The following is a 14659-nucleotide window of genomic DNA, read 5'->3' as shown; positions in this document are numbered from 1 at the left end:
AGCATTAAAAAATTGGCCAGAATTCACCTGCTCTTTCAAATATAACATATAGGATCTTTTACATGTACCTAACAGGTCAGATGGGACCTCATTTTAAAGTCTCATTTGAAAGATGGAACATTTGACAATGCATCATTCCCTCAGCACTGCACTGAGATGTCCGCCTAGTTTATGTGCTCAAGTCTCTGGAGCGAAACTTGAAACCACAGCTTTCTAACTGAGGCAAGAAAAATCCCACTGAGCCAAGGCTGACACCTGGAGAATGTAGGTGTATTCACAGAGGATGGGGTACAATTGTTAGAGATAACTATAGAAAACAAATTGTTTCTCAAAATTAGCAGACCTCAAGGTGGATGTCATTGGGCCCTGATGACATAGGCTGGTGAAAAAAGTGAAAGAGGAGATAGCAGAAGCTAGCTAAAATTTATCAATCCTCCTTAAATGTGCAAATTAGTCCATGAGACCAGAGAGCTGCCAATTTATGAGCTTGTTCCATAAGGGAGAGAAGATAAATTGGGTAACTGTAGATCAATTAGTCTCATGTCAATTGTAGACAAATTATCATAGAGTACATAGAATAATAAAGCACAGAAGTCCATTCAGCCCATCGTGCCTGTGCCAGCTCTTTGATAGTGCTATTCAATTTGTCCCACTCCCGTGCTCTTTCCTTATAGCCATGCAAACCTTTCCTTTTCACATATATATCCAATTCCCTTTTGAAAGTTACTATGTAATCTGCTTTCACCATTTTTTCAGGCAAAGCATTTCAGATCAAAACAATTTGTTGTGGAAAGCAAAATTTCCTTTTCTCTCTGTGGTGTTATTTTTTGTCAATTGCCTTAAATTGGTGTCCTCTGGTTACCGATCTTCCAGCTAGAAGAAACAGTTTTTCCTTATTTACTTCGTCAAAACTGTTCATGATTTTGAACACCTCTATCAAATCTCTAAATTTGCTCTGCTATAAGGAGAGCAACCCCAGCTTCTCTGACCTATATACATAACTGAAGTTCCTCATCCCTGGTTCCCTTTAAGTAAATCTCTTCTGCGCCCTCTTTACAGGCTTAACATCCTTTTAAAAGTGTGGTGCCCTGAGTGTTCCAGCTGAAGCTGAGCCACTAATTTCTAAAGGTTTGTAAAGCCATAACTCCTTGCTTTTGCACTCTATTGCCTCTATTTAGAATGCCTAGAATCTGTTATGTTTTTTAACAGCCGTGTCTGCATGGGATGCTACTTTGGGCTGCATTAGAGTGCTTCAGTTGGAGTTTGGTGAGAGAGGGACTTTTAAGGATTAATTTCTGTCTAAAGTCTAATCTTTCTTTAATTTAGCAACTAACTAAAGGTTGCTCTTTGGGTTGGGAGAAGGTGAGTTTTAGTGCAGCTTTAAAACAGGGGTTATACAGGCTCTTTCTCTTTCGAGTTATCAACAGTCACAGATTGCAACTCTTTTCGAGTACAATCACAGTTCTTGGTTTCCGGGAGTGGGACATGAACCCACAACCCTCTGATTCAAAGGCGAGGGTGCTATGAACTGAGCCACAGCTGACACCAGGCTCTGCTTGCAGCTGCAGCTAGTAAATTAGTTAACTGGCTTAAACAGGTTTTCAGAAGCTAGTTTCAGGCAGCATAAAAGCAAGCCATCTACAGTGCTGCTTTTATTGTTTTAACTCTGAAAGAGTTACAGTGCTGCTTTTCTCTTCACTGGAGTGCTGCTTTGGGCTGCATTAGAGCGCTTCAGTTGGAGTTTGGTGAGAGAGGGATTTCGCTGAAGAGGAAAGGAGGTGATCCTTTCATTTTCTTCCTTTCCTCAGTAAGAAGAGCAGTGGCCTTGGTAAGTAGGACCTGGTAGATATTCCTTCTGTCCTTAATATTCTCTAAACTAGAGGAAGTAAAAGTAAAGGGAGTAATTTAAGGGTAAGTCGTGGAAGGGCAGCTCGGCCAAGTGGAATGCTCCTCCTGTGCAAAGTGGGAAGTCAGGAACTCTTCCAGTGTCCAGGTCGACCATGTGTGCAAGAAGTGTCTCCAGTTGCAGCTACTCGAAATCTGGTTTTGGAACTGGAGCTATGCTTGTAGTCACTGTGGAGTATCCACAAGGATGAGATCTTCATGGATAGCATATACAGTGAGGTGGTCACACCGCAGGTAAAGAGTACACAGGCAGAAAGGGAATGGATGACCACCAGACAGAGTAAAAGCACTAGGCAGGTAGTGCAGGAGTTCCCTGGGTCCATCTCCTTCTCCAACAGGTTTTCTGTTTTGAATACTGCTAAGGGAGATGGCTTCTCAGGGGAATGCAGCAAGAGCCAAGTCCATGGCACCACGAGTGGCTCCGCTGCACAGAGTGGGGGGGAAAGAGTGGGAGAGCAGTAGTGATAGGGGATTCTATTGTAAGGGGAAGAGATAGACGTTTCACGAGGATGGTGTGTTGCCTCCCTGGTACCAGGGTCAAGGATGTCATGAGCGGCTGCAGGACATTCTGAAGGGGGAGGGTGAACAGCCAGAGGTTGAAGTCCATATCAGAACCAATGACAAAGGTAAAAAGAGTGATGAGGTCCTGAAAGCAGAATATAGGGAGCTAGGAAATAAATTAAAAAGCAGGATCTCAAAGGTAGTAACCTCAGGATAACTCCCAGTGCCACATGCTAGCAAAATCAGGAATAGGAGAATAGACCAGATGAATGCGTGGCTGGAGAGATGGTGTAGGAGGGAGGGATTTAAATTCCTGAGGCATTGGGACCGATTCTAGGGAAGATGGGACCTGTACAAGCTGGACGGGTTGCACCCCAGCAGGACCGGGACCAATATCCTCGCAGGGTATTCACTAGTACTGTGGGGGAGGGTTTAAACTAGATTGGCGGGGGATGGGAACCTGAGTGAGGAGACACAAAACCTGAGAGAGGGAAACAAAGATAGGAATGAAAGACAGAAAAGTAGAAAACAAAAGCGGAAGGCAAAGGAAACAAGGGATATCAGCAAATAGGGCCATTATACATAAAAAATGTACAAATGTTAAAAAGACAAGTCTAAAGATACTGTATCTGAATGCATGGAGCATTCACAATGAGGTAGATGAATTAACAGCGCAAATAGATGTAAACGGGTACGATATGATTGCGATTACAGAGACGTGGCTGCAGGGTGACCAAGGCTGGGAACTGAACATCCAAGGGTACTCAATATTTAGGACAGACAGGCAAAAAGGAAAAGGAGTTGGGCTCTGAAGAAGAGTCATATGGACTCAAAACGTTAACTCTGTCTTTCTCTCCACAGATGCTGTTGGACCTGCTGAGTTCTTCCAGCATTTTTTGTTTTTGTTTCCGATTTCCCGCATCCACAGTATTTTGCCTTTATATTAGGAGGTGGGGTGGCGTTGTTAGCTTAGGATGAAATCAGTGTGATAGTGAGAGAGGATATTGGTTCAGAAAATCTAGATGTAGCATCAGTTTGGATGGAGCTAAGAAGCAACGAGGGTCGGAAAACATTACTGGGAATTGTCTATAGGCCTCCAAACAGTAGTGATCAGGTAGGGGGCAGCACTAAACAGGAAATTAGAGATACATGTAACAAGGGTGCAACAGTGATCATGTGTGACTTTAATTTACATATAGACTGGGCAAACCAAATTAGCAATAATACTATAGCGGATGAATTCCTGGAGTGTGTACAAGATGATTTTTTAGACCAGTATGTCGAGGAACCAACTAGCGAACAGGCTATCCTGGATTTGGTATTGTGCAATGAGAAGGGGTTAATTAATAATCTTGTTGTGTAGAATCCTTTAGGGAACAGTGGCCATAACATGATAGAATTCTTCATTAGAATGGAAAGTGAAGTAGCCCGATCTGAAACTAGGGTCCTAAATCTTAAAAAGGAAACTACAAAGGTATAAGGCGTCAGTTGGCTAAGATAGATTGGGGAACTTCATTAAAAGGCATGACAGTGGATAGACAATGGCTAATATTTAAGGAACAAATGTATGTATTGCAACACTCCTTTCTAGCGCAAGAACACAACAGGAAAAGCAGCCCATAATCATATTAAATGGCGGAGCAGGCTCGAAGGGCCGAATGACCTACTGCTGCTCCTATTTTCTATGTTTCTATGTTACAACTTGTCCTGCCATCTTCAAAGATTTGTGTATATACACACAGCCCCTGCATCCTCTTTAAAATGGTACCATTTGATTTACATTACCTCTCCCTGTTCTTCCTACAAAAATGCATCATTATTTTGAACGTCTCTACTAAATCTCTTCTGCTAATACATCAAAATTGGCACTAAGCGGATGAGAAGAGAGGGTAGGAGAAATTTCTATCTGCAGAAGAATGTTGGAACGTGGAACGCTTTGCCACAGACTATAGTTAAGATAGAGGCCATTGCATCCTTTGAGGGAAAAGTGAATAAATATTTGAAGCAGAGAAAAATATCGGGCATGAGCAGAGACTTGCATTGCTCTATTAAAAAGATGCCACAAAATGGTTGCGCTGAATAGCCTCCTATGTGTTTTTAAACTTCTGTGATTCTGTGGGTGTCACAGTTGATAAACATTCTATTGTTACACCTATTTGGTATTGGGATTCTACACAGTTCTTTCACTTTAATCTAGTCTAAGCCTATGCAAGTCTCTTTTGTTTAGTGGCTGTAAGGCTTCATTAAATTTGGGTTGACTCAACATAGCTTCCAATGCTTTAGCCTATGCCACAAAGCTGCCCATCTATTAATAGCCTCATTGAGTGGGGATATAGAGATGACTGGTATTGGAAATGGAAATATCACAGCAGAGTAGTCACAGATATTCTTTTAAGGTTATTATTGGAACATGTTATCAGGGTAGTTTGTTTAGAGCTTTCCAAAAAAGCTGCAAGGTGGGTATTGATCAGATGGAGGAATGGGCAGAGTAATCTGCAGATGAAATTCAATGTCAATAAATATGAGATTGTACACCCTGGTAATAAAACAAAAGCAATAGTTACATTTTGAGTGGGGAAGTCTGGATGGTGTGGAAGAGCAAACGGATTTGCTTTTCAGATTTGCAAGACATTATGGTATATTACGCTTTATAGCAAATGGTACAGACAATCTAAATTGAAGATACTGAACCTAAGTGAAATCTTATTAAGACCACAGTGCTGTGTATTGGAATACAGGGCAGAATTTAATCTACCCTTCGGGAGCAGGTTGTGAGGCGGAAGAGCCGTAGAGTTGGGAAGGAAGGTAGGGGTTGAGTGTCCGTTGCCTTCCCAATGCCATGAAATTAACTTAGCACTGGGGAAGATAAGTACAGCCTGGCCAGACAGAGCTCATTTAAGGTTCTAAGTGACCAATTAAGGACCTCATCCCACTGCCGCTGGCATTCTGCCAATGGCCGGGGGGGAAGCGGGGTGGGGTGGAGGAGGGGGGCTCTTCCACTTGAGGAGACCACCCAGTAAAAGCTGGCAACTTCCCTGTGGACTTGAATAGGTGCCCTCCTGATTGGGCACCCTGTGGCCCAGGGAAAACCGCCCTCCCCTCCACCAAACTGGTGGTGAGGCATGCCCCTGCTGAAACAGCCCTCGCCCTCACCAACAACCCCCGCCCCCCCACCTCCCCAAACCCCATTCCTCCACCCGGGGCCTTTTGATTGGCCAGCAGTTTTTGAAGGTGGGATCTCCCTCCACCCCCCCAACCCCTTAAAGGGATAGGATCTCCAACACCAGGCAGTTAATTGCTTGTGGGCATAGAATCAGGTTGGGGCTCCTGGAAACAGCTAAGGCGGGGTTGCCCCTGACTTTCCAGGACCACTGCCACTCCGATAAAAATTAGCCCATTGTATACAGTTTTGGGCTCCACATCAATGGAAGGATAATATTGAGCTAATTAACAGAGTATAGCTGTTTCACTAGAATGCTGTCAGGTATCAGACTGGAAAATTTAGGACTGCTTTTATGAGAGGAGATTATGAGTGATTTCATAGAGGTTTTTTAAATTATGAATGATGGGACAAAATAGAAAGACGCAGACTGTTTCCATTAGCTGAAGAGTCCAGAGTGAGGCGATGTAGATATAAGGTTAAATATAATAGATTTAGGAGAGAGTGTAGGTGAAACCTTTTTTACATGGTATGTTGTGAGGCTGTGGAATTAGTGATTGAAGCAGAAATAATGCCAATATTTAAGAATAGGTTAGATAAGTGGTTGAACGGAATGGTGATAAAGGGCTAGGGAAATAGAGCATGCACATGAGATTAGGATAACTACACATGCGGAGGGTAATTGTTAACATTGATTAGTTGGGTTGAATACCAGGCTTCTATATCAAAGTTCTTTTGTAATCTTTGTGATGTGATTTACTCTACTACTAACTTTGCAGTCGTTGACCTGAGAGCACTTGGTGTTGACAATGTAGTAAAAACATAAAAAAATAGAAGCAGAAGGCTTTATGACCCCTCTAGCCAGGTCCATCAGCCAAAAATCATCCTGGCTAATATGCTACATCAGCTCCACTTTCCCCTTTTGTCCCTTTATCTCTTGATCACCATGTTGCCCAAAAATCTAACGATCCCAGTCTTGAATATACTCATTCACTGTGCATTCACAGCTCTCTGGGGTAAAGAATTTCAAAGATTCAGCATTCTAACTGAAGAAATTTTTTCTCATATCCCCAGTCCTGAATAGGTGATCCCTTATCCCTTGGTTCTAGACTTCTCTCGGCATCTAGTGTGTGAACTATGCTTGTTCTGTTCCTGGCATCAACATCCCTCACTTTGTCACGACACAAATTTATTCAAACAAATTAAAATAAATATTTATAAAGGACACAAAGCAAAACATTAACAACATTTCTGTGAAGAGTTATTACTTTCCAGGACTGGTGAAATTAGCAAGCATGCAAAGAATAATAATAGTTTGTATATACCACTTAATCCCAATGAGACTTTCTGTCTAATAGAGGAAGTGATACGCCAGAGGAAGGAGACACTGAAAAATGAGAAGGAATTGGAAAAAATCAAGGACAAGAGATACCTAGATTTCTTGGATATTCTGCTTTGTGCAAGAGTAAGTGTTTATATGTAGTAATGGTTAATTGTTCTAATTAAACATTCGGTAGATGATTTCCTATTGGTTTAATTAACTTCTGTAATGAAAACTGCAGTAGTTTCAACTATTCACTACATAAATGATGAAGCATATCTCAGGAGTACCCCTACCAATGATGTCAAGCAGACATGATCAGATTAAAACTAGCTTAAGTCTACTTGGAAACAGACCTCATGGTGGTACAGTGAACATAGTGGTGGTTGAGGTGATACCTTGGTGTCCAACAAGGTCTAGAAGCAGAAGTTGGTGGCTCCCAGCTCATCACCTGTCACTTAACTGCAGCCAACTCTAAGCAGGTGACCAAAGAGGCTGTTAGGAGGAAACAAGCCCTCACACATAGCTAGACCAAGATAGTCAACTCCTAGCATCTACCGGTTAAATCATATTTGGCTTACAGCAAACATAGGAGAAACCCTCAATACCTACTCCTTAAAATAATGCATCACATAGGAGTTGCACTTGTTTATGTCCTACAACCCGTATTTATATCATGTTAATCACACATCATATTTCATTATTATTTTCAATAATGCTCAGCACATCAACTTTCAACTTTACCCTCGCGCAGATAAATTTTATATCCAACAGAATCATCCTAGCAGGTACAATTAGGTACAGGAGCCAGGAATGTTGGACATTTCTCTAACTTCATCAGCTCTCCATTGGATTTCCACAGATTCTATTTTACGGCTGGCTTTTGAACAGCTTAATGATAATGAGCTATGCTGCAATTTCACTTTTTTACGAATGAATCATGCTGAGCTTAACCAGCTCACATAAAATGGGCATTAAGAACTAGTCACAGTATGCTCTTCCAAGTAGCATTATATTAAAACTGGACTGCTGGGATGTGTGAAGTGGATTTGATAGGAAGATCCTCTATTGCTTCAGCCACGCCACTGGCCATGATCTTAGTCATTGCCACACCGATGATTGCTAGCACTGTCTCCACCATGGAGGTGAAAACATGCAAGCATGCTTGACTCCACCAGTTAGCTCCTGCTGCCCCTGATTATGGGCCATCTGGTCCTGCAAGAAAGAGGGAAGTGTTATCAGTGAGCGTGGTGCAATTTGTTTGGATGATGTGCCTGTCGAATATCTGGCATAGTGTGCAAGCTATAAGATGTGGGTGTGAAATTTTCAGCTGTCCTAAGTGTGTGAGGATAAGGTGAGACTGAATATTATGCATAAGTCATGCTTGATAGAGATTGTTATTAGATGAGTGAGGTGGGTGTAGTGATTCATAATTAGAATGCATCAAAGAATAGTAACAGCAGAGAAAGAGGCCATTTAGTCCATTGTGTCTGTGCTGGCTCTCTGTAAGGGCTACTCAGCTCGTCCCATTCCCCACCTTTTTTAGCTCTGGAAATTTTTTTGCTTCATAGAATAACCCAATACTCCAGATGTAGTCTCACCAATGCCCTGTAACCTCCCTACTTTTGTAATCAGTTCGTCTCACAATAAATGATAACATTCTATTAGCTTTCCCAATTATCTGCTGCACCTGCAAACTAACTTTTTGTGATTCATGCACTAGGGCACACAGATCCCTCTGAATCTCAAGCTCTGCAATCTCTCACCATTTAGAAATGTTGCTTCTTTTTTATTCTTCCTGCCAAAATGAATGATTTCACATTTGCCCACATTATACTTCATTTGCCAGATCTTTGCCCACTCACTTAACCTATCTATGTCACTTTGTAGCCTCCTTACGTTCTCTTCACAATTTACTTTCCTACCTATCTTTGTGTCGTCAGCAAATTTAGCCACCATTCCTTCAGTCCCTTCATCCTAGTCATTTATAAAAATGGTAAAAAGTTGAAGTCCCAGCACTGATCCCTGTGGCATACCACTCACCACATCCTGCCAACCAGAAAAAGACCCATTTATGCCAACTCCCTGCTTCCTGTTAGCTAGCCAATCTTCTATCCGTGCCAATATGTTACTCCCCACACCATGAGCTTTTATTTTCTGCAATAACCTTTGATGTGGCACTTTATCAAATGCTTTCTGGAAATCTAAGTACGGTACATCCACCGGTTCCCCTTTATCCACAGCACGTGTGACTCCTTCAAAGAACCCCAATAAATTGGTTAAACGTGATTTCCCTTTTATGTTGTTGTCTCTGCCTGATTGCCTTGAATTTTTCTAAGTGTCCTGCTATATCATCTTTAATAATAGCTTCTAACATTTTCCCTATGAAAGATGCTAGGCTAACTGGCCTATAGTTTCCTGCTTTCTGTCTCCCTCCCTTTTTGAATAAAGGGCTTATATTTGCTATTTTCCAATCTAATGGAACCTTCCCCAAATCTAGGGAATTTTGTAAAATTAAAACCAATGCATCAGCTATCTCACTAGCCACTTCTTTCAAGACTTTAGGGTGAAGCCCATCTAGACCTGGAGATTTGTCAGCCCGCAGCCCCAACAATTTGCTCAATACCACTTCCCTGGTGATTGTAATTTTCCCGAGTTCCTCCCTCCCTTCCATTTCCTGATTTACAGCTATTTCCAGGATGGTACTTGTGTCCTCTATAGTGAAGACCAAAGCAAAATACCTGTTTAATTCATCTCCTTACTTTCCATTATCAATTCCCCAGACACACTTTCTATAGGACCAATGCTCACTTTATTAACTCTTTTCTTATTCAAACATCTATAGAAACTCTTACTATCCATCTTTAGTTTACTAGCTAGCTTTCTCTCATACTCTAATTTTTCCCTCCTTATTAATCTTTTTGTCATCCTTTGCTGTTCTTTATATTGTTTCCAATCTTCTCACCTGCCACCCGTCTTTGCATAATTATATGCTTTTCCTTTAAGTTTGACAATGTCTTTAACTTGCTGTGTAGGAGGAATGTGGACTACAGGAGATAGGTCATTCTCTCTCCTTGTCAGATTTCTCCCTTCAAGCAAATGATTTACATGACACTGGCAGAGTTTCTTTCTAATGTTCACTAAGTATACTAAACTGCACCTAATCTGTTTATAACAACTCCAATCACATACTTACATAAGAAAATAAGAAATTGGAGCAGGAATAGGCCATTTGGCTCATTGAGCCTGCTCCACCATTCAATAAGATCATGGCTAATCTGACTGCAGCCTTAACTCCATTTTGCTTACTGCCACCCAAAACCCTTGGCTCTATTGTAGATCAAAAATCTGAGTAACTCAGCCTTGAAAATATTCAACGACTCAACCTCCACTGCTCACTGGGGAAGAGAATTGCAAACACTAACCACATTCTGAGAGAAGTTCCTCCTCATCTCCATCTTAAATTGGAGACCCTTTATTTTGAAACTGTGCTCTCTTGCTTTTGATTCTCCCATGAGGGGTAACATCCTCTCAGCATCTACCCTGTCAATCCCCCTCAAAATCTTATGTTTCAATAAAGATCACCTCTCATTCTTCTAAACTCAATTGTGTATAGGCCCAACCTGCTCAACCTTTTCTCCTTAGCGCCTCGTTGGTTTTTCAGCATGACCTTCTGATCTCTAAGTTTCATGCCTGGTGTATTATAATTCATCTTCACTTCGTCTTGCTCTTCTCTTACTTAGCTATTGACAACTGGCTTAAGTAAACTAAACCTTTTCCTAGGAGTATATTTAAATGCTAACTCGTAAAGTGGGCAACCTGTTGTGGACTGTGGGGTTATTCTGTAAGAGAACAGACAATTGCCAAGCCTGCGTCATAGAGAAACATGGAAATTACTGTCTAGTTTGTCACCTAGCAAATACAAAGATCTGTTCACAATCTGTACACTTCTTTCTGCAGCTCATTTCCTTGCTGGGTGATGTGGTGGTATTGCTCAGAAATATTTCAAACTCTTCTCATGTTAACGTGGACCGTTTTCTGACACTAACACCTCTGGCAATCCATAAATTGCAGACCAACTTCTCAAAACCTCAATTGTTTTGGCACTTGTGGTATTGAGCATAGTGTAAACATTTATCCACTTGCTATAGATATTGACCAAAACAAAGTACTCTTTCCATCCACTTCAAAAAAATCAACCCATATTCATTCCCACGGTTTTCTTGTGTTGACCGCGGAATGAAAGGAACGCAAGAACACAACAAATAGGAGCAGGAATAGACCACATGGCCTGTTGAGCCTGCTCCGCCAATCAATATGATCATGGCTGATCTTGGGTTTCAACTTTACTTACCTGCCTGCTCCCCCTATCCCTTAATTCCCTGAGAGACCAAAAATCTGACTATCTCAGCCTTAAGTAAATTCAACAATGGAGCATCGACAACTCTCTGGGGTCAAGAATTCCAAAGATTTCACAATCCTTTGAGTGAAGTAATTTCTCCTCATCTCAGTCCTAAACGATTGGCCCCTTATCCTGAAACTGTGCCTCAGTGTTTTAGATTTCCCAACCAATGGAAACAATCTCTCAGCACCTACACTATCAAGCTCCTTCAGAATTTTGTCGGTTTCAATGAGATCTCCTCTCATTCTTCTAAACTCCAAGAGACTATAAACTCAATTTAAGCCCAATTTACTTAGCCTCTAAGACAACTCCCTCATCCCAGGGCCCAATTTAGTGAAGCTTCGATGTACCACCTTCATTGCAAGTATATCCTTTCTTAAATGTGGAGGCAAATGTGAGGCTGGATGCAAGGGCAGGAGCCTTTCAGTGCCCCTTCCCACCCCCAAATTAATCGGAGATAGTTTTCCTGATACTGGGAATAAGATGCATGTACTCCCGCCCAATTCTCCTGGCCCCCTGCTACCATGCCTGCTCCAGCGAGCTCAGTTAAATTCCACCTAAATTCTTGACCCGTGACACCACTTTGCAATAATTTTTTTCCCTCACGTTTGATTCAGACTCACAGTGGTGCTCCTCTACTAGGCCTTTCTTTTTGTCCAATTATTCACTGATTATTTGTGGTCACATAACTAGTTTAACTAATTAAGCTATAAATTTAATATATTACTTATTAGTTTCTCAGTCTTAATATAAGCCACTGCCCTAAATTAGAGAAAAAAGACCTTAGTACCTACCATCCATAGAACCATAGAAAAGTTACAGCACAGAAGGAGGCCATTCGGCCCATCTTGTCCATGCCAGCCCAAGGACACCCAGGTGCCCTTTCTAATCCTACCTTCCTGCACCCGGCCCATAGCCTTGCAGTTTACAGCACTTACCAATCACCTTTTCTGTGACATTACTCCTTTTTTTTGGAAATACAGTATGGAAGGTCCGTGCTTTCTCCCTCCTCTCTCTCTCTCTCCACCGCTGCTACTGTTGGCCCCAATTAGGCGTGCACTATCCGCCACTCTCTCTTTTATTCTCCTCCATCCCTGCTACTTTACAAATAGAACGATGAGGCAGGCTAATGCTTCATTTGTAAAGATATGGCCTGTGAAGATGCATTCACTGACCTTGACCACAGCTGCTGTTCTTCCACAAATGAATATATTTCAATGACGATGTAATGCAGCATGTACCACAGCAGTGCCGTTCTGCCAGCTCTCAGACATTAGACATCAGACATGGCAGCATCGGCGGAGAAGAAAAGAGTTGACATTTCGAGTCCTCACGACCCTTCAACAGAACTGAGTAATATTAGGAGAGGGGTGAAATATAAGCTGGTTTAAGGTGGGGGGGTTGGGGGAGAGAAGTTGGGGGGGGGGGTGGTTGTAGGAACAAGCAAGCAGTGATAGGAGCAGATAATCAAAAGATGTCACAGATAAAGGAACAAAGAGGTGTTGAAGGTGGTGATATTATCTAAGAGAATGTGCTAATTAAGAATGGATGGCAGGACACTCTAGTGGGGGTGGGGTGGAAAGACTGACAAGGTATTACAGGTATAGATTTAAAAATAATGGAAATAGGTGGGAAAAGAAAAATCTATATAAATTATTGGAAAAAACAAAAGGGAGGGGGAAGAAACGGAAAGGGGGTGGGAATGGACGAGGGAGTTTAAGATCCAAAGTTGTTGAATTCAATATTCAGTCCGGAAGGCTGTAAAGTGCCTAGTCGGAAGATGAGGTGCTGTTCCTCCAGTTCCCACAACTCTTTCTCCAGTACATCGATGATTACTTCGGTGCGGCTTCATGCTCTCGTCTGGACTTGGAAAAATTTATTAATTTTGCTTCCAATCTCCACCCCTCCATCATTTTCACATGGTCCATCTCTGACACTTCCCTTCCCTTCCTTGACCTCTCTGTTTCAATTTCTGATGATAGACTGTCCACCAATATCCATTACAAGCCTACCGACTCCCACAGCTACCTCGACTACAGCTCCTCACACCCCGCTTCCTGTAAGGACTCCATCCTATTCTCTCAGTTCCTTCGCCTCCGTCACATCTGTTCTGATGACGCTACCTTCAAAAACAGTTCCTCTGACATGTCCTCCTTCTTCCTTAACCGAGGTTTTCCACCCACGGTCGTTGACAGGGCCCTCAACCGTGTCCGGCCCATCTCCCGCGCATCCGCCCTCACGCCTTCTCCTCCCTCCCAGAAACATGATAGGGTCCCCCTTGTCCTCACTTATCACCCCACCAGCCTCCGCATTCAAAGGATCATCCTCCGCCATTTCCGCCAACTCCAGCATGATGCCACCACCAAACACATCTTCCCTTCACCCCCCCTGACGGCATTCCGTAGGGATCGTTCCCTCCGGGACACCCTGGTCCAGTCCTCCATCACCCCCTACTCCTCAACCCCCACCTATGGCACCTCCCCATGCCCACGCAGAAGATGCAACACCTGCCCCTTCACTTCCTCTCTCCTCACCGTCCAAGGGCCCAAACACTCCTTTCAAGTGAAGCAGCATTTCACTTGCATTTCCCCTAACTTAGTCTACTGCATTCGTTGCTCCCAATGCGGTCTCCTCTACATTGGAGAGACCAAACGCAAACTGGGCGACCGCTTTGCAGAACACCTGCGGTCTGTCCGCAAGAAAGACCCAAACCTCCCTGTCGCTTGCCATTTTAACACTCCACCCTGCTCTCTTGCCCACATGTCTGTCCTTGGCTTGCTGCATTGTTCCAGTGAAGCCCAACGCAAACTGGAGGAACAGCACCTCATCTTCCGACTAGGCACTTTACAGCCTTCGGGGCTGAATATTGAATTCAACAACTTTAGATCTTAAACTCCCCCTCCCCCCATCCCCACCCCGTTTCCTCCCCCTCCCTTTTTTTTTTGTTTTCAATAATTTATATAGATTTTTCTTTTCCCACGTATTTCCATTATTTTAAAATCTACAACTAATACCTTGTCAGTCTTTCCACCCCACCCCCACTAGAGCTGTACCTTGAGTGTCCTGCCATCCATTCTTAATTAGCACTTTTCTTAGATAATATCACCACCTTCAACACCTCTTTGATCCTTTTGTCTGTGACATCTTTTGATTATCTGCTCCTATCACTGCTTGCTTGTCCCTACAACCACCCCACCCTCAACTTCTCTCCCCCCGCACCCCCACCTTAAACCAGCTTATATTTCACTCCTCTCCTAACTATACTTCAGTTCTGTTGAAGGGTCATGTGGACCCAAAACGTCGACTCTTTTCTTCTCCACCGATGCTGCCAAACCTGCTGAGTTTTTCCAGGTAATTCTGTTTTTGTTTT

At 42.7% G+C, this 14659-nt stretch overlaps 1 protein-coding gene across 1 annotated transcript in view; it reads left to right on the top strand.

Moving 5' to 3' along the window:
* The window catches only part of cyp4t8 (cytochrome P450, family 4, subfamily T, polypeptide 8), an 89914-nt gene that overhangs the window by 53500 nt on the left and 21755 nt on the right, over positions 1-14659 (top strand). Inside the window, exon 7 of the mRNA XM_078561246.1 lies at positions 6925-7031. Coding sequence (XP_078417372.1) covers positions 6925-7031 — 107 coding nt within the window. The remainder of the gene's footprint in view (positions 1-6924; positions 7032-14659) is intronic.

The sequence above is a fragment of the Cetorhinus maximus genome, chromosome 17 (genome assembly GCF_964194155.1).
Source record: "Cetorhinus maximus chromosome 17, sCetMax3.hap1.1, whole genome shotgun sequence".
Classification (NCBI taxonomy): Eukaryota; Metazoa; Chordata; class Chondrichthyes; order Lamniformes; family Cetorhinidae; genus Cetorhinus; species Cetorhinus maximus.
This window is presented reverse-complemented; position numbering and strand designations above follow the sequence as displayed.